The sequence below is a fragment of the Paralichthys olivaceus genome, chromosome 23 (assembly GCF_024713975.1).
Source record: "Paralichthys olivaceus isolate ysfri-2021 chromosome 23, ASM2471397v2, whole genome shotgun sequence".
Classification (NCBI taxonomy): Eukaryota; Metazoa; Chordata; class Actinopteri; order Pleuronectiformes; family Paralichthyidae; genus Paralichthys; species Paralichthys olivaceus.
In genome coordinates this window covers 8,277,640-8,299,101 of record NC_091115.1, presented here as the reverse complement: position 1 = coordinate 8,299,101, position 21,462 = coordinate 8,277,640, and the positions used below count along the sequence as shown (strand labels likewise).

At 41.3% G+C, this 21,462-nt stretch overlaps 1 protein-coding gene across 1 annotated transcript; it reads left to right on the top strand.

The window, feature by feature from the left end:
• The first annotated feature begins 7,938 nt into the window (after positions 1 to 7,938).
• On the top strand, positions 7,939 to 21,132 carry nudt4b (nudix (nucleoside diphosphate linked moiety X)-type motif 4b). The gene is made up of 5 exons (XM_020092359.2): positions 7,939 to 8,461; positions 15,317 to 15,427; positions 16,654 to 16,698; positions 17,126 to 17,213; positions 18,016 to 21,132. The coding sequence occupies exons 1-5, from the start codon at positions 8,366 to 8,368 to the stop codon at positions 18,234 to 18,236; spliced, it is 561 nt and encodes a 186-aa protein (XP_019947918.1). The 5' UTR covers positions 7,939 to 8,365; the 3' UTR covers positions 18,237 to 21,132.
• Positions 21,133 to 21,462: the final 330 nt, after the last annotated feature.

The following is a 21,462-nucleotide window of genomic DNA, read 5'->3' as shown; positions in this document are numbered from 1 at the left end:
TTCCCTGTGGTTGTTGTTGAGGTCGATGAGGCAAACAAAGCCTGACATCACACCCCCATGTTGTTTAGTTTGGATCCGTGATCAGATACTAGAAATAAGTATGTCTGAGCAGTGATCTCGTCAGATGATGACACACACACACACTGTGGCTGTCTCTCCCAGCACTGTTAAAAAGTAAATAATTAACTCTTCGCCTGCATTCATTGGATTTCTGTTTTGGGCCTGAGCTGGTACAAGCCTCCGCTCAGTTTCAAAACAAACCCACGACTCCACGCTGACAATCAGAGGGAGTCACACTGACGTAAGTCATGCTGCTGCTGACATTGTCGATCAATAACCTGTCAAACAGTGAGCTGATAGCGAGTTTGTACCACTCAGGGTCTGACATGTCTTCTCTGTTTGACCGAGTCACGCTTGAGTGGGTTTGCATGTAGAGATTGACACCGACTAGAGTGACAGATCATTGGCTCACCTGATTATTGTTTGGAAGTAGCACGAAGTTGGGACGTCTCATGAAGGCTTCTGATCGGGAAGATGACCCAGTATCCAGAGTTGAGGTGGTGCAGTGGTGCAGGTGGGTTCTTTCTGAGGCGACGGCGGTGCTCACAAACAGAAATGCAGAAAATTGTCTTCTTTTATTTGATTTTTTTTTTTTTTACCAACACACACTTTCCCTTCTCCCCATCAAATCAGCCTCAGTGAGGACAGATTTATTTTGCCTCTGGCAGACATGTAAGCTGAAGTGAATCTATACTGTCACACTGTGTGGCTGGGGTGAGACGTATGTCCACGGAATCTGTGCCGCTTATTATCAGGTGCTTATGGTGCTTAGACCTCAAACATCTTGATAAACCCCAGCTTTAACGTCATCACACCGGCAAATGCAACATGCGATAATAGTAACAGCACCTGATGTGACCCAATGCATTCACTACTGTTGTCTTTTCTGGCTGCAAATAATCCGATCTGGGACTTTGCTGCCATACAGTAACCCCCCCTCACTCTGTGTGTCTGTATTCAGGTCACTTTTCCTTGCATAACAGCTCATTCATAAACCAGCACCACACCTCGGGGGAGGGATGAGGGAGGGAGACTGTAGACAGCTGCTGAGATGTACAGAAAACGTCTGCGCAGGGAGGATTTTTACTGCAGTGTGAATTCTGTGGTTGCGTTGGGTCACATCAAGTCATGGTGCAGTGTAATCGCTGAAACTGTCAGATGAAAAACCTTGTAGCTCTCAGAAGGAGTTTAGTTTAGCAAGTGTCCTGTTGTAGGATATGTAGAGGGTGGCCAGTTGAGTTCTTCTACTGCTATTGTAAAAGAGACATCTGTTGAACATAAGTAAAGGTGATATGTGATATTGTCAATGTGCATAATGGCTCTTTGCTTATATATTTACTAGTTTCTCTGTGCAGAGTTCCTAATTGTGTATTATATTTGAGTCTGAACGACAACTGTTTAAAGAAGTTCCCTAAAGGCAGACTTGAGATATGTTCAAGAGACCAAACACATAATCAGTTCATCCGTACGTTCAAGTGAACATTTGCACCAAATTTGAAGAAATTCCCTCAAAGCATTCTTGAGAAATCGTGTTCACAAGGCAAGAATATACATGTTATGACATCATTATTTTAAAAGGCCTGTAGGACGTATGAGTTTTCTGCTCGACAGCAACACTGCACCTTGTATCTATGCAGGACCTCTGAGTAACTTTGGAGAAATGACTAGAACAAGGAAATAGGCCTTGTGATCACACTAAGCTGATCAGTGGTGTGTTTAGAAAATATATAGCTACACATACTCAAAGAATGGTTTTCATAATTAATCCAACATAATTTCCTGAAAGTCCTGTCAGATCACATATCTTTGAATACCATAATGGCTGGGCCCATGTTATTCAAGGCTTTGCTTTCCTGCCAACAGAACCTTCTCTCAAACTGAGCTTTTTCTGTTCATGCCCGTTTTCCTTTTTTTGACACCTACTTGAAACAATGTTTTTGTACAATCGGCCTCTTTGTGAAGTTTTGTAGCACACAGGATTTTTCCTGTTCTGTTTTTTGAACCATGTGCACCCGAGCTATGTTTTTGGACTTAACAGAAAAAGAGACACACATAATACCAATTATTTCTTCAAGGTAATAGGACATTTAATTTTGGACGCCTTTAAATCATAATTATAATTTCTGGGGCAAACAACGTACGATGAAGGAAAAACACAGTGTTAGTCTGTTAACCAGGGGCCATTGTTTTCCTTCCACTCGTAATGAAACATTATCATTCATTGCCGTTTTCTGCATTAATGTGAATGAAACTTTATTACATCCACTTCGCGGGTGCGTCAGGTAGATTTTCATCAGCAATGGACAACTCCCATCCTGCTTCATGAAGTCATCAAACTAGGGATTTTTGTTATTGTTTTGATCAAGAGACCCCTAGTGGACAAAGTTATACATTGGACTTTTGACAGAAGTGCTTCCAGGGTTCTTTTTCAGGGTCAAATTTGGACATTTTACTGACCTGTTTTGGGTGAATGAACCTTTTTCAGCCCTTGTGTGTGTCATCGTCACTGTGGGGCTTTTTGTTCCAGACTACTTTCCCACATTCTGGCAATCACACTGTCACTGTCTGGGTTTGTTTATGCCCCTTTAAACCTAATCTTCACATGATTATAGAGTGTCTGTGTTTTTGTTGTACCTCAAGGAGACAGAGGCATCATTGTGAGAGAAACTCTTGCCCGCAGGTAGCCTCAGCAGTCTCACCAGCAGTCGTTAAAGGTGGCATCCCATACACAAAGTAATTCATTCATCATGAGGCTTTGCTGAATTTAACAGAGCATAAAAGCATAAAAACATAAAAATGACATGCATATTATTGTTATATGTTTTGTATTTTCTTTTTATATGAATCTGCAGACAAAAAAACTAATATTGACACCACCCTACCTCTACCTCTTGCTGATAGTACCAGACAATTCATGCTTAAGTGATGTTTACCCCTGCTGAGTCTATTTTATGTTCTACCATCGTAATGACAGGTTTTTAATATATGCACCAACAAGCACTCATTGTGTCCTTCAGCTCTCACAACCAAGTGATTGTCATTCTTGCATCTGCAGCCTTGAGACCTGTATTTATTCTGTTGTATAAACTGTTAAGAGAGATGTTGATGTGACTTGTTTTCCACTGTGACCTCACAGGGCACAGCCTGGAAAAAGGCCTGTTACACTGCTGAGGAATTACTTTGTAGCTGCTGTGCTACTGTTGAGCTGCACTCATTCACATTTTTATTTTAGTAGAAGATATCTGGAAATATAAGGTGTTGGTCAAATTAACAAGATGCTCAGGACAAGGCAGAGAGGCCCAGGTTCTCTGAATCCTCTGTTGCTGCCTTGTTGCCTTGAGTGGATAAAAAAAACTTGACAGAGGGCATACAACCATTTGCAGAGACGTCACTGGCTCCATGAAGAACAGTGACAGCAGCTCACATCCATCTTAGCAGCCTTGGCCGGCTGTCATTAGACGAGCTCCATCCCATTAAGACACTCACCTCACCCTTAATACCTGCAAACAATTGCCCTGGGTCACAGTGAATATATACAGGAGTTTGCTGCAGATTAATTTTAAACCTAAGTGTCTAATAATGGAGACTTTACAGGATAACAGATGGCCCTGTCTAAAATTACCCTGACGGCTACTGCATGATACTCATGAACTAAATTTAGGAGGGTACGATGCCTTATTGTTGCTCTCTGGAACATTCAAATCTTTTGTGTCAAAAGGCAATTCAATATTTTGTGGCTCTAATTTTGCCTATCTGGCAGGAAGCCATTCCCTCACATGCCTCATGTCTGAAAGCTTGGCGCCGAGGTCAAAGAAAAGACTTATGGGTAAGCTAATCAGCTAAGGATTTTATACACATAAAGAGTCTCTGATCCACTCACAGGCAAATGAAGAGGCAGAACAGGCTCCGTGGATGAGTGAGGTTGGGGATCCTCTGTATGCTGCTTGATAAATATGTATTTGTGTGAGTGTTTCCATGTGTTCCACAGTGTTGTCAGAGAGCAGGTGTTCTCTGACTCTCCTGATAAAGCCAGGACAGTGACAGGCAGACGTTCATGTCTGGCTTCTCCGTCCCCTCCATCTGTCTCGAGGTGAGCCAGGAGAAACTGGATCCTCTATTCCCCACACACTTTTGCTAAAAGGGGGGCCTTTTAATTGCCTTCCTCTGCTTTGTGAGAAGATGATGATAAACCACCTCAAGTATCTTGATGACAGAAAGATTTATTTTCCTCTGAGGTGACTGATGCCATTAAGATGATAACATGACTGAACATCTGTTGTGCTGCTTGGCAGCAAAAAAAAACTTTATAAATCACTTGTTATATATCAGATGTGAATGGCATTAACATTTTATTTTTCACAACATTCCTCCTCAACACTGATAATAAACTATAATACTTTAAAATTGCTGACTCATTTATACAATCAATGATTTTGGGACCTGATTATATCTTAATCAATTATCCATACAGTAACCTGAGCTATAAATAGGAATTCATGTTGTTCAATGTTTCTTATCATTTTGATTATTTTTCATCAGTCACTTTGAATGTATATCTTCATAATGAACTCAATAAATGTGTTAGTTTATTTATTTATATATACATGATAGCAAAGTTTGTACATTTGTAATGCGCTGGAAATATCTGTCTAGTAATCAGATCATTATCAGAACTGTGTTATAATCCTGCTAAAACAAGATGATGATGCTGAAGTCTATGACCTTTAGCGACATGATGACCTGAATGAAAGTTTATTTGATCTCCTGACAGATGTGAGCGATGACCACAGCAACTAAAATGATATCATGACTTTGTTTTCATCAACACGGAGGCTGTATGTTTGCAACCAGGGAGCAACTGGCCTGCTGCAGTAAAGGTAGTAAATCCTGCCTCCTCCATGTTAGTGGATGGGACAGAGTGCAAAGTCAATGTAAACGACGAATAAAATGTCCTTAAAGGTGGTTTCTGACGTTCTAGAAATTCTTAAAACATTTCTCTCAAAATCCCAAACGTCAACCTTTCAGTCATGATGAAAAAACAATAACAAGCAACATTACCAACAATATTATATTCAAGGTATTAACTTAAACACATTTTCAGTTTATTGTCCACTGCAGCCTCAGTCAGATGGGATAAGGAATCAGGGGCAGCTACACTTTAACTATCTTCATAAACAAGTGCTTTGATCAATCCTATTCATTGACAAGTCTTTGTCTCCTGGAGGACCTCTTATCAACAGGAGGATCTTCCATTTAACCTGCAGGTCAAAGATGAACTGAGTGTGAAGGTTGCTGTTAAAGCACCTGGACACAGATTCCCCCCTTAGACAAAGTATGTCTTGACTATGTCGCCATAAAACTAATTGAATTATCCATCCCATGCCTTTAAGGAATTAGATCATTGAAACAACTGAATCTGTTAATGAATCACAGCAACTGTCCCGAAAACAACCCCACTTCTGATTAGTTACAGAGGGAAGGGATGGCATTATTCATTCACCTTACATCATATGGGTTTAACATAAGTGCACTACATGGGAGTGCCATCAGATATGATACCAGACAGATTTTACTCTAATGTGATTGGAGAGGAGTGGTGCTTACTCACAGAGACACCTCCCCACTGTATTACAACACAGTAGTGACCTTTGACCTGGAGTTTCGTAAACCTCAATTATTTCAGTCAAAATACATTTGTGTAAAACCTGGTTCGCTATTTTTTCCACATTGACTTTTATTTAATAATCTTAGATGTGATGTAAATTCAGTGGAAGATGGGAGTCACAGGTTGATTTCCCAACACACTAGAATCAATGTAATTGGCTCATTAACTGCTGAACATGTAGTGCGTGATGTTTTGACATTTTTTTGCCAAAGTCCACCTCCAAACTCCCCTAAAAACACACAAAACAGGACAAATAAACTCTCAGGAGGTGCTCAGTTAAAGCTGGACTATTTTAACCTGCTGGGCTCTTGAAACTTGGCATGACATAACTTTCCTTTAGCAAACAGAATGACACAGACGTGTGTTACATGTGTTTATATTAAAGGTGGAACTTAAATCACTAATATCCCATTTTAAAAACTGCTGTAAAAATGCAATAAAAGTGCCACGGCTGACTGAATGACAAATCCATGAGATTATAACAGGGTTTGTTTTGTTTGTTGAGCTGAGCCCCAGACTTATCTTTTCAGTCTGGTGGATTATGATTTAACATGACATTTTTAAGATTTTTTATGGTTTTTAGAGTGTTCCTACCTCGCTGAGATGGAGCACAGCGAGGTGAGGGTTATATGCATCGGAATCGAACCCGCAATCGTCTTTGCATGCAGATCTTTTTTCACAGAAGATATTTTGAGCTGTCATCGTAGGAAAAGCTCTGGTGTTGCCAATGACATGAACAATAGCTCTGTTCTATTTATGTTTGCCTGTAAGCGCAGTGAAGCAGCACGAACAATACCGGGACGCTTTACTGTAAAGCAGCTAAAGAGAATCCTAACATCTTTTATTTTATCATTCACACCTGTGCTTTTCTCACTGTGATGTGTCCAAATGTCTGCTGTGGAAAAAGTATTGAATCTGAACTCAAACAACCTCAAATGAACATGATTGATTTTTTAAAGGCTTTTAAATCCAAAAATTCAGTTTGTTATTTTCTGTATCTTCCTTGATGTGTCCCAATTACTCACTTCAAATTTTCAAGTATCATTAGACTAAATATATTTAAATTCAACAGCATCATCTAATATTTTCCAGACATACTTATATTCCTGGCAGTGAATAAAAGGCATGAACATCCTCATCAGTACTCTTGTGTTACTGACTAGAGTATTTTCATAATATGCTGTTTTATACTTCTACTACATCTCAGAGAGAAACATTGTAGTTTTGGCTCCACTACATTTTAGGATGAAGACTTTACAGAATGAAACATATATCAAGCTTTAAAATGCAATATATTGTACAGATCATATTAACTGTTGCATTAAACATCTCACTTCCCGATTTATCTGTGTGGCTCTATCTATAGAGTCACAGTAGCATGCTGCCAACACAGAGTACACGCTGACCCTTCACTATTAATCATCTAATGATCTTTCAGTAAAACAGGTATGGGTGTCATGTCCTTCTGCCGCTGCACCACTTTGCTAGAAACCCACACAAATTACTTTTTTCTTTTTAAATAGATGGATATTTTATTGATCTCAAGGGAAATTTAGGCATCCAGTAACACACCGTCAAACAAAAGAGCACAAGAATAATACAAAGGTCAAAATGAGTCAGGAATAAGTATACTGCACAGAGATGAAAGTCTTACCACTGGAACTACTAAGCTGTCACTTTAAAACAATACAATATTAGTATTGAAGCCAAATATGAATACAGAATAAAGGTAAATAACTGAAGCTATACAAAGTTGTGCATTCGACTAACATAGACTGTGAAATGATGGTACAGCAAATGTAAGTGTATTTTTTCTTAAAGGGAAAGAGTGCAAAACTTAAAATACAAGACTAGAGATATAAATAAAAATATAAAATCAAATAAAGATAAACACAGGCAATAATGGTGGCAGCCTGGTGACGTGGGTAATGCGTTAAAATATGAAGAAATAATGTATAAAGTAGACAGCGCATATAAAGAATAGTACTTGTACATATAGAAACATACAAAACAGAAACGTGTGTGAAGAAGTAGAAGTATGAGTGTGTAATGAAGTAAATACAACAAATACACCTATGAGTTGTATAGAAGTATACATAGTACACAGTTTTAGTTGGAAGAGTACAGATTGTTGGAGAAACTCTTTTTCTGTCTCTGCGCAAATTACGCGTTTGTTTATTCTCAGTGTTTTGGCCAGCGCCGTGGCCCCGCCCCCCGAGGCGGCCGCAGCCAATGAGCGGGCTGCTGACCGAGAGGAGTGCTGCGTGTGTGGAGCCGCTTCATTGTACTGAAGCCGCGGCGGAGCCCGCAGCCGACATAAGAGCCCTGTGTGCGGGACCCGAGCGCTCACACCCCTCCCCACACACCCGCACATCCAGGACCGGCAGACCCGCACCTTGGATTAACCTCACCGGCAGAGAAACATCCACCATTCCCCCTCCTCTCATGACCGAGCAGCCCGGACCGCGCATGCAGAGAGAAGAAGAAGCGGCGGCAGCGATGCGGCGGCTCCGCTGTTAACTCATCGGACCTTCCTCCCTTCTTCTTCCTCGCTTCTTCATCCCTTCGTCTTCCCTCCTCTTCCTCTCTTGCTGTCGCCGGCTCCAGTCGGAGGAGGCCGCCGGGTGAAGCGGGCCCAGGATGAAGCTCAAGCCGAACCAGACCAGGACGTACGACGGCGAGGGATTCAAGAAGCGGGCGGCGTGTCTGTGCTTCAAGAATGAGCGTGAGGAGGAGGTAGGAGAGACCCCCGTGCGTGTGCGTGTGTGTGTGTGTGTGTGTGTGTGTGTGTGTGTGTGGCCTGTAGACCCCCCCCCCCCAGTCATTCACACAGCAGGGTTTGGATAAAACCAAAAAAAAGAGCAAATTCTTTAATAACACACGTGAGTTGTGATGCGTCTCTGTTATTGTGCAGCTCAGTGTATTCGTGTGTCTGTGTCTGTGTGTCCGTGCTGCTGCCGGTTGGTTGTGTCGGTGATGCGCCTCTGGTCATCCAGTTCAGGCTAGTTTGAGGAGCACGTCGAGAAAAAAGGAGGAAAAGGACGGTTGTCAAGGCAGCTTCGCTTAGCAACGCACGAGCGGAGGTCCTGACTTTCAAAATGAAAGCCCCCCCCCCCCCCCCTCCTCTGACTTAGGGCCCTGTCTGAAATGAGGAATCATCACATTATAATGAACATCAGTTGCACTATAACAAAGGTTCACTGTGTTTTGATACAAGTGATTGAGCTCAGATTTGCAAAGTGATTTAATGTGTTTGCCCATAAAGAAGAGTTTACATCTCACAACCCTCCCCCAATAAACAATTAGGGTTTGAAATAAAAAGAAATAAGAATGTGACGTTTGTTGCGATCATCATTGATATCGCCTGGCATGAAAATGTTTGTTACGATGTATCATTGGGCCATATCGTACCAACCCTATTCTTGACTTAATCAATTTGAAAAGCTTTATTAGCGTGGCGTTTACATGTCTTGCCAAGTCAAAGGCAATCTGTTCAACAGTGATAATGTAAAAACAATTATGAGGATAAAATAATGGAATAAAATAGTTTTACATTAAGTAATACTGGTGAGCAAGAACATATGAATTAAACAACTTAGGAATGCCAAGTTTTTTCCAATTTCTTTTATATTGCAATTGATAAATATTAGATTGATAGTTACTGATACTGTTTTATTGTCCAGCCCTAAAACAGATGCAGACGGCGGCACTAAGTTGATGATGTCGCAATGTGTATTTACAGATTTTTGTGTCCCACTGCTTGGGTCTGTTTGTCAACTCCGACCACACTCTTCAAACTGAATGAAGGGTCCTTCTGTGTCAAACCTTGGAATATGGGGCCTATTTTTAATATTTGGGAATATAATTCCTCCCTAATGTTTCTATATTTTTACACTGTGTTTACATGTCACTCACTTCACTCAGTCTGTACATCTTCTACTCTCTGTCTTTTTAAGGACAAATATTGTGTTATGAGTGTGTGATGTCACACCAACAAGTTTTTTTCTTACGCAACTTGTCACGGGATTAACGCTCTTATTTTGAAGATGTGCTCGCTGCACTTCCGGTTAGCATGTAGCTAGCTTGCAGTGGGGTGCAGAGAGGGGGCGAGGCGCTGTGATGCACGTTTCTTTTTAACATCGACAGATATTAAAGCTGAACGTCAAAGGTCGAGTCTCATTAACGCATTAGATCATCGCGACATGTTCACGTACACAAACAATCATCGTCCATTCATGACACTGCTGCATCCCGGCGCTGGAGCTGATTCATGTTTGAGGATTTAAAGGGACCAGCACCAGGTAAAGAAATGTGTGGCAACAGACTTTATGCAATTTAAAAAAATAATTTCCTTTGCATCCACCCAGACATGATTAGAAATACATTAGATGTGATGTTCCAAAGATATTGTTACATGTTACATACAATGTTTTTTTTGCACATTATATTTAATATTCAACATTCACCACAAAGAATGTATGAAGATGGATGATGCGTCTCCACTTCCTCCCACTGTCTAGAAATGAAGCCAAAATAGCCCGGATGTGAACACCACCACCATTTGGAGTCTGCACATTAAATAAAGGGGGAGCTGTGGTTGCATGGTCCTGCTGATACACGCTTTGGACCCAAACATCAAACTCACAGAAAATAATTGCACTAACGAAATGATAGAGCCATCTTTGACAAAGATCTATGGCCCATGTCCCATCGACTAACTTGGAGTGGGCGGGATTTAAGAAAATGAAAACAGTGACCCATGATGAATATAAAAATTGCACACAACTCAGAAACTTAATCAAATAATATAGTAGATTAATGGCAAAAAAGCTTATGGCAAAAGCTGAAGAAAGCCACACATAATAAAGGTGGTCTAGATAGAGCCTGTTATTAGACAGACTTTGAGCTAGGATTTATATAATATATATGTTCACCAGGTTAGTCAGTTGTTCCCATAGCCATCCTTATGCAGTAAGTCATGTTTATGTCAAAACACATCGCTGCCATATCTCTTTTATTGTGGCAAACACTAGCCAGTCTAAATTTAGCCTCATGTTTGAGTGTGGAGTATACAAACTGTTACACAATATATTGTAGGAGCAGTCTGGTGTCACTAGAAAGCCACAAAGAGCTCTGTCTCTGCCCCTCTGTGTTTGCCTGTACAACACACTGATATGAAGATGTAGACACACAATCATGTCTGTTCAGTGCTCGCCTGCATGGGCACAGTATGTTATGTCATCATCATGTCTGATCATGAAAGAGATTTAGAGTATTTATGAAAGTGATGCTATAACATTAGAGATTTGACTCTTGATTTTATTTTTGTTGTTATAGGTGCTGTGCACCAGCATCTTTGCACGCTCTCCTAACATTTCTCAGAACTTGTTTGCACACTTCCAACACTCATAGTTACAGGCAAGGATAGTGAAAGAGTATTTTGACAACAGACGTGTGTAGGTGTGACCATCAACCTCAGGATTTTCCGGCTCTGACGAGCAAGTTTGCTCATGCATTCACAGAGATGACTGTTTGGAGGAGCAATCTGGTGCTCTGATTGTCATCGTAAGTGATACGGTATCAGTTTTAACTTAAAAAAGCTTGAGATGTTGGGCTTTGTGTTATTTATTCATGGGTTAAAAACATACACACAATCAGTTCCACAGACACCGGAGACACATCTGTGGTGAAACGAGAGTCGAACGTGCTGCCGGAGTGTTTTGTTTTGGAGAGGAAGGGAGAAAGCTGAGCCCTCAGAGCGAGCTACTCTGACAGCAATTAAAGTCCTAACAAGGGAAGGCAGGAACCTGACAGTGCAGAGGGACAACAGTGGTAACTGAGCGGGACCACCTGAGTTAAACAGCATGTGAGCTGCTCGTGGGGCCCGAGGGCCAAGAGCGCCTCATTAATTATTTTTCATCTTGATACAGCAGTGATAGCTTGTAGAAGTCTGTAATTAAATAAGTTCTCCTCACTTGTGGGCGTGTCAATTTCATCACAAAGTTCATCAATTCCTCAGATGTAAGCTAGTTAAGTACCTGTATGTCTTTACAATCAATGTCTTTATACGTGACTTTTCGAAGTTTAAAAGGCCTCTCTGAATAAAACATTATTACATATCCTCATCCCTGAACATCATTTGCATCAGGTACATGTTCATTGGCAATGGTGGTGAAGACAGCCACTCCCATGATCCCACGCTGCTTTATTAAACTAGTTATTGTTGTTGTTTTGATTGAAGAAACCCCTCCAGGCTGAAGCTACACATCTTATGTTGAAATGCATTGAGTTTGTGCATCAAATGAGAGAGATGAATTGATACCTCTGATGGACGCAGCATTTCTAGCAACGACCTCCATGTTTATGAGATCATGAGAGAGAGGCTCAGTTTTGAAGGTTGCTGCAGCAGACTGTAAATAATGTCAAACTGGAAATAGGAGTGGGGTGGTTATCAGATTGAGTGGATGCTTCAGTGTAACATCAGGCTCTCTCTCACTCTTTATGACTCGTCTTATCTGTTGATACCGCATCAGCGACTGTATGACTGTAGATTGTGTGTACCCCCACCCCCCCACAGCGGCGGGCCCTGGCTTGGCATTTGGAGCCTTCGTTGTTTGACAGCTACAGGCATTCCTCCTCGGGGAGGAGGAGGTGTTAATGGCCTCTAGAATATTTCTGCCTTCTGTCTATGATTGAGGCCTTGCCAGAGGACCTGCTGTCATAACTGGTGTTTTACTACCAGTGGCAGGTCTGATGTCTCAAACTATGAAACTGAGTTAAAACCACTGATAGTTCTTATTTAAATCAGTTCTTGTGTGGCTTTGTATTGGACCTTTTAGATACAGAGAGCTCAGCTAGTGCTAGATGTGTCCTATGTGTCTGTATAGCGTTTATCATTGTACAGATTTACTGCACGTTGCCCCGGAATTGGCCCTCCTCTATTCACAATGGGGGCCCCTCAAAAGTGGAGTGAGTTGCAAAATCACCAGGAAACATTGCAACATTCCCTCTGGGGGTCCTCTGTCCCTCTTTCCCTCTTTCCAAATATAGTTGTGGGTTTTTTTTTTACCTGCTCTCAGAGTTCAGCTGTCAGCTGACTGTTGACCTATCTGTCATGCCTGTGTGAGTTATTTTGTTTTGGTTTTTCATCAGGCTTTCAAACCAGAGTTAAATCTGGGGTGTTGATCATTATGCGTCAGTGATAGCCAACATGGGGTACTTCCCCCAGGGTAGTTTTACAGTTACCAGTGCGGGCTTGGAAGGGTTTTAAGGTAGATCAAGTAATTTAACAGAATTTTAAAAAGCAGAGTTTTTCTAATTACTTCATTTTGAAATACCAGGGAATTGGTTTATCTGAGTGTCTTGGTGCTCAAAGGCAGCACCAAACTCCTGTTTCTCCCTCCTAGCCAAGTAAATCTCAGCAGCACACATGAAGCAACAAAATCTTAATTATATACAGTTTGTAGTATGTTGATTCACTGCTCTACATCCTAAATGCTTTAAAACAAAACCTAAATGTGGCCTGCACTGTGTTCTGAGGAAAGACGACCAAAAGATAAAAATGGAACAAGCAGAGCAGAAATTTGCTTTGTCCCTGCTGCCCTGGAAGCTCGGCAGCTTTTGTATTGTACACAACCTGTCGGCTCTGAACACGTTGACACCAGCAATCCTGCCTTTAAGCCTCATTGGCCGCAGCTCAGCACACAGACAGCACACAATCGGACAGCCGGGGCCGGTGTGTGTGCTCTGAAATCTCCCCCAACATGTCCAGAACACAAAGAATGAATGAATCTTTCATTATGTCATGGCGCTGAAGTAGCCCATCCTGTGTGGAAGTGCTTCACACAATAAATAGCCCAATATGAAAACAGACGTCTGGCAGGGGACACTCACAGCCAACAGGAGGACAAATAAGTCCATGTCAGATAAGGCACACAATTCCTGGATAAGAAAATCACATTTTTTGTAGTTTTATTAAATTCTCAGATTGTGATTAAAGGAGTGAAGTTCAGTGTGTTTAAACTCTTGGGCATCCTCTTTCTCAAAGTGCTGTTTTCTCGAGCAGGTTACGACCGCTAACTTTGCACATTTCTCCCAGTTAACACTGCTGAGAAGACGTCATGTTCCACATTAAAACTGCTTGTACAGTTACTGTAAATGTGCCTTCCTTTAAACACACAGTGCACCATCTATGACCTGCATCTGTCTTTTGTGATTGACACCATTTTTGTGTATGTTTTAAATTTTTCCAGATGCTCACACTTAATCCCCCCCCCCCCCCCCGCCCTTGGCCCTTTAAACGGTTTGGCCCTTGGCCCTTTAAAGAAAAGCTCCAGACGGCCTCTGGTGCAACAATCCCACTAGAGAATGTAAAGAAAGCAATGAAGAGTCAGGATTAAGTGACAGGTTGACTCCTCTGGCAGATTATTGGATATAATGATCGGAGGGGTGGCGGAGGTGGATGTCACCATCTGTCATGCAATCTGCTTAACACACATTTCTACCTTTAAAGCACGTGTATTTACATTTTCTGTCTGACGTGGAGGGTGGTTTCTGAGATGACAAAGATGCACGAGAGACGTTGATATGATCTTGGGGGAAAGACGACACAGAGTGTCCTCGAGCAAGACGCCGCTGCTCCTGCTGTGCTCATAATGTCTCTTTTCCTTGCCCCATGTGGTGGCACAGATTTGTTTGTATGTTTGTGTCAAATAGAAATGTAAAAAAGCATGTGGCAAATTAAACACTTGCAGGGTTCAGAAGGTGTTGATGTTTTGACCTGCGTTCTGCCTTAACGATGATTGATTCGCTCTGTGCCTACGTGATAATGTTTACAGCTGGTGCACTTGTGTCTGTTGTGATTGCTTCGCTGTACGGATATGGCAAGAAACTGCCAACACAGGCACATCTGATCCACGCGGATCGGTGTCCGCTGCAACTGTAGTGTAATTCGAAGCCTCCGCAGGGCGCCCAGGGGAGTGTTGGGAGAATTTGAGCGGCTCATGCTTGGCTTTATGTGCATTGTTTGCCCAGGGGGGGTGCGTGTTGGGTTGAAGCAGCTTCGATACTGGCTTTGATTGAGCTGCATCAACAGACTGGAAAAATCCTAAACAAATATAGTGAACACACACTGTGGCTTCCAAACATTTAGGATTCAACATCTGTCGCTGAAATGACTGCTCGCGTGTGAAAGTTGTGATTCAAATGTTTAATAGGATGATATGGACGCTGTGGTAGATATAAGCGCCAGCAAATAATAGACAGCAGAGACACCAGCAATCATCAATCATCTCTACATGAGACCTGACTCCAAATATTCAAAGGGTTGAGTCCCGTGTCAAAGTGATCGGTTTCATGTCAAAGTGATCAGTTTCATGTCAAAGTGATCAGTTTCAATTTGACACACAATGTCAAGCCAGTGAAGTCACTGAAGCAAATCTGATTCAACACTTGGCTGTTAAAAAAGATTCCTCTTTTCTTAAGGTTGGGATTTCATGTGAGACGCACATTCCTGGCACAGCGAAATAAAAAGACTAAGACCAGGCTCTATGGCTTCTCATGTTGTGTGTTTTTTTTTTCTGTCTTTAACAGGTTCTGTTGGTCAGCAGCAGTCGACACCCAGAGCAGTGGATTGTCCCCGGAGGAGGGATGGAGCCAGAGGAGGAGCCGTGTGGTGCCGCTGTGCGAGAGGTGTTCGAGGAGGTGAATAAATCTCTGTCATTTCAGACACGAAGTACGGATGGGACAAAATATCAATTCGGCAATATATTATTATGTGATAATTAACATTTTTAGAGGGAATTTGCAAATTCAGGGTCAGAATCTGCTCAGGGGTCATTTGAGACAACGTGGCAGCTGAGGACATTTGGACGTTTTGGACAAGGAAAGATATTTGTGCTCATTATTATCAGAAATCTACCATCACTCCCTCTTGCCCTTTGCCACCGATTTCCAGTCATATAAAACCAGCTGAAATGACCAGAGATGGGCTTGTGTAGGGTTGCAGCAGAGCGCATGCTTAGGGTGAGATTTTTGAAGGGCCAGGGTGTCAGTGGCCGGGTGAATGAGCAGCCCGCTGGTATTCCAGAGGTCCAGCCGGCGGAGGACCTTGTGTTCTCAGCCACGTCAGCGGTCTAAACTTGGCTCCTTGCTGGATTCCTGTGCATTCACAGAGGCTGCACTTTAGTCTACTGGACGCATCAGTGGGACAGAGTGACACTTGTGAAGTATGCTGAGAGGGGGAAAGGACAGATGTCATGTGTCGTGACAGTAATTTGAATCCTGTGAAGTGCATCTGAATTAATAAAACAAGTGTTAGAAACATTATTGCATTTCCATGATGATGCTCTTTCAGGATTCATGCCAGGGTTTTTATCCAGGGAAAATTCAAATGGTTGCTAAAGATGACTATTATTATAAGACTTTATGTCATCAGACCAGTCTGGAACCAAAGCTGTGTCTCAATTCAGGGGCTGCGTCCTTTCGGAGGACTCAGTCTACCGGGCCTTTAACTTTAAGAGGAACAACATTTGTAGCTTGACCGACAGAAACCAAAGAAGCTGTGAGGAGGCCATGTAGGACAGAGCAAATGGATTTATTCCACAGTTTGCTTCTGAACATTCTCATGCTCCAGTGATTGTTTGTCCAGCATTTCTGTATCAAAACAAAGCCTGGGAGTTTATACTTGAGCTCAGTTCACAGGAGGTGGACCCGAAGTTCTTTAAAACATTGAAATGCAATACACAATGCCCATTGTGTGAACTCAGATTATAGTCTGTGGTTTGAGTGCTGCTTTTCTATTGTTTTCACCCTCTATTCATCGTTTTTTTGTTGTTGTGAGGCCACAAAGAAGTGTCCTCAATGTTGTGAGCAGTGAGGAGAACAAACATTGCATTATTTTCATGTTTTATCGTCTTTTCTTTTGTCAGGCCGGTGTGAAAGGAAAGCTCGGACGTCTGCTCGGTGTATTCGAGGTAAGCATTTCACACGTGTATATTTAGGTGCACAAATTAGCTAATAAAATGGGCACCTTTTCAAATTAAAAGTACCACTAAGCATGCTGGATTTTAAAAAATCAACAAGTTATTCTCTGAGAAATGAACGAAAATGTTGAAAAACAAAACAAATCCTGCATGCGCGCCCTGACGCAGATCTGCACCAATATGTAACTGGTTCTTCCTTTACCCCATAGCACATTATTCCATCAGGTTTTCTGGTAGTCTGTATTTATTACATAATCCTGCTTACAAACAAACATACAACAAACAAGGGTGAAAACATATCCTCCTTGGCAGAGGTTAAAACAATGCAGGTGTGAAGACTCTCCTGACACATTATGTGTGTTTATAGTTTTGATTCATTGTTGTGTAATTATAGTTTCTTTCTTTGTCATCTCTAAAGCAAAACCAGGATCGGAAACACCGGACATACGTGTACGTGTTGACTGTGACAGAAACCCTGGAGGCCTGGGAGGACTCTGTCAACATAGGTGCAGTCCCCCTCCTCATCACTGTTTGCAGATGCAGTTGTTCTTACTGTTTTGTGTGTGTGTCTGTGTGTGTACACATTTGCCCTGCTTGGTGGCTTCTTTCACTTATCTTTTTATTTATGTGAAAGCCACTTTCCTTCATGCAGTCTACTATGGGCAGTGGGGTATGCAATTACAACATGTGCATATAGATCTAGGCCACTGATCTTTGCTGCAGCATTTCTCCAGCTGCAGTGTATCCGAGCCCTTGGTGGCCGGTCGGCAAAATCCAGCCTCAGTTTGTCATGAGCTCAGCGGGAAGCAGCTTAAATCTGACCTGGAGCCCCCTGTCTCTACTAGTTTCTTGTTTTGAAATGTAATAACACGTGTGCCATCTATTTTTGTTCATGCACGCAACATTTGTAGGTTTATATATATGTACACACATTTGTGTGTGTGTGTTTGTGTCCTCTAACTTTTTCTTCAATTAACCTTTTGAATCTGACAAACCAACCAATAAGTTGCCTCTTGGGGCTTTTTACTGCAAAATATTTCTGCCCAGCTCCAAAATTATAGTTCTGAATTTCACTTGCAGCTGTAAATTATTTCTTCATTTTATGGTTGAGGCATAACACATTAAAGCACTTCAAACTTTAGATTTTTACCTCATATGCACCATAGGAAATAGATTTTAGTTTTAAAGGAAGTATTAACTGTGCAATTGTACAGTGAGAATATGTAGAATTTATTTACGGGGCTACATGAGAGCTCTGATCTAAATGCTTCCTTTGACTCATGCGTGAATCTCTGTCTCCCTCTACAGGCCGTAAGCGGGAGTGGTTCACCGTGGAGGAGGCTATCAAAGTGCTGCAGAGCCACAAACCCGTCCACGCAGAATACCTGCGGAGGCTCCAACTCAGCTGCTCCCCGACCAACGGAAACTCCATCCTGCCCAGCCCGCAGCCCAATGACAACTTCCCCCATTACAGCGCCACCGCCAACACGCCCTCGACGGGGAGCGTGCTGGGCTCCTCCTGCAGATAGGACTGCACCTCCACCTCTTTTTTTCATTTTCCTGTCCAGCTTGGACAGTTTACTGAAAGTCTGTACAGTCTTGCATGAATCTAATGACTTTTCAGAGTCACAGCTCTCTTGTATGTATAAATTCTAGTCTTAGCTGCAGGACAGACCAAAGCCATTTGCCAGCGCTGTGTTAGAGACTTGTGTAACTGAGCAGAAGCAGGTGGAGAAGCCGGGACAGAAAAACTGTGGAAATGGCGAATGGAAGAAACCTTTATTGTGCTGGCGAACACCAGACTGATGAGCTGACGTTGTGGAGGAAGCTGCAGACTCTGCTGGCATGACTGAGCTGGTGAAGGAATGCCTTACTGAACCTTTGTATGAATGTTGTTCTTATTTCACTAACGCTCGTTTTTATTTTCTTTATTAGAACGGATTTGCTCTCGAGTGAATAAAAAGGGGAGATGACCCCAGAGCATGTCCATGTGGGGGGTAGGGGTGGGGGGGGGGGGGGCTGAATAATGTCTTCATCATCAACCAGTGATGATAACAACCAAATATCCGATTTTACTACACAGATATAACTTTAAAAAAAAACACCCTGAGCACTGATGTGTTTTGAGAATCTCCTCTTTTCATTTTTTACACCAAGTGGGATTTTTCTTTACCTTCAATCATTCATTAAATGCATTTGTTGTTAAGTTACTTGGCCTAAAAATTATTAACCAATGTCCAAACATTGCTTTTCAAAAAGACAAGTGGTGGCGATACAATCAAAATGAAAGTTCTCACATGCATTAGTGAAAACGAACGCTCACTGATAAAGCTGTCTGTGAGTTTCTACCTCGGCAAACTGGATCTTGGTGGTGACGCTCGATGGTTCGATCTCCGACGACACAACACTGCTGTGTTTGTAGTTAAACTTTACTCGATGCCTCTGAATCTCACGTCAGCTAACCTTGACTGATCCAACCCATTGTCTGCTTCAGGCCACATACCTTTACGTCAGCGCTCTGCGTTTCCCATGTCGTCAAAGTGAAAGTATTTAATGATGCAGAGAACATCTTTGCCTCTGGGCGTTGCTGTCTGCTGCCTTGAAGACAAATGAGTTCACTTCAACTACGTTTGTATAAAAAGAACATTTCTTTTAACCTTGAATGAAAAATAATGCAGATTCACTTTTGTGTCTTTTAAACCAATGTTTATCAGTTTTATTGTTTGTCACAGTGCTGGAATGCTTTTTGGTCAAAGCGACCATCAGATAACACAATTTACAGTATGATTGTTTTTGTCTACGATAATTTAATTCTACGGCTGCAGTTAATTCATCTGACAGGTTTTTTTCCAATTAATCTATTAGTCGTAAAAAATGAAAAATATGAAGAATGTTCATCACCATTTCTATATCCCAGTTCTTGGATCATAAACTCAGTTTCTTATTGGTTCAAAATTGAAAATAGTGCAGCTTTCATTTCAAAAAATGTTTGTCTGTGTTAACAAACAAAAATGACATGATGTCCATGTCCCACATAAACGATTACATCATGTTTCCTGCTGCCTCTTCACTGTCAAACACCTCCCTCTGAAATGTTCTGCTGAATGATACTGACCACACAGAGATTTGTAAATAGCTTTGCAGAGAAATCTTGAAAACGTGTTTTTAACCTGAATGAACCTGTAAAAATGTTCTCTTAACATTTTCTATATTTTTTAAACGATGTACAAAAGATGACAGGAAAACAAGGACATGCAGAAAAAGCTCACTGATTATTTACACAAGAGGTTTGGGATACGGAGAATTGGTCACTTTGTGTTTTATTGTGAAATGGAGACGTTGGAAGTGATGCATTGTTAAAACGTGATTTGGTGTTTTTCATGTGGTCGTACGTAACGAATCGAGGTGAACGAATGAACACAGCACTAAATTTGGGCGAGAGTTAACGCTATAGATTTTCAAAATGTTTTGCAATTCATGATCATTAACTTTTATTTGTTGTGGCCAAGCAAGTAAACAAATCTGAGCATTAATGAGCATGGAAATAACTGTAATCTTTTTTTGTATCTTATTTTGAAGGCATTGGTGAGAATATGAAAAACCGGTTTTCACTTTTTCAAAATGTTTATTTAGAATCTTTGGTTGGAGCAAAAACACAAAACCCTCTGAGCAGCCCAAACTTGTCTCCTGCTTCTAAAATTTGGTTGCCCTTTACCCTCCACAGAATTCACTGCTCTATCATCTTAGCCTCACTATAGTTGACTCAGATTTGCCAATAGAGCTAAAATCAAGTTATGGTTTGTTCAACAGTTCAAATGTGGACTCCAACCACCTTAAACCTCAGTGTGTGTGTGTGACGTATGAATTGTTGAATGTGAAATATGATGTGCCAAATGAAAAAAATACTGGTGGTCAGACCTGTAATAATATCTTCTACAGCATTTGACATTGAAATGATTGAGATTAAAACATTACACTCTTCTTTACCCCATTTACCATTTTCATATGATTCAAATCAACATAAATTTAACTCCCACCCTTTAATCTTGATGTTTTGCTGCTTTACAAGTAAGAAACACCTTCTTTCTCCTCTTGTTGAAATGCTGTGTGACGCTGTGTTGATCTTATGATGGGTTAAATATCACAGAATATGGAGAGTCCCTCAGTATAAATGTGTTTGACTCATGAAATGTTAAACAGCTGGTCCATGACATGACTGTTCTATTGTGGATTCAGACTCCTTGAATGTTTGCTGAACACGTTGTGATGTCATGACAACGGTAATCAAAGTGAGTTAACGACACGTCACTGTTTGTTCTTGATTATTATGCACAGAGACGATTAATGTGAAAGTGATTTCAGGAGCTGGACTGGAAAGATTGTTTTTGAGAAATCAAAATGCATTAAAGGGAAAAAAAAAGCTTATTGCACCTGTTGAATTTATTTATCTGTTTTTTTATTTAATTTTGTTTCATTTTTAAGTTATTGTATCAGATTTTTGTATTTATCTTGTGTTTTTTAAATATTAATTCAATAATACTATGACATTTTTCTAGTATCAGCGATAGACTGCTGTAGTAAAAGATGACAAGTGGTTCTGCAGGTGAGAGTCCATTACATTTGATTACATAAAAACCCATTGGAAGTTTCAGGAGATTAAAAGGCACCATTGTAAACATGTGGGCTTCTCCTCAGCCCCACCCTCCATTCTCAGCAGAGATTAGCATCTGTAATGCTACACGTTTATTAGCTGAT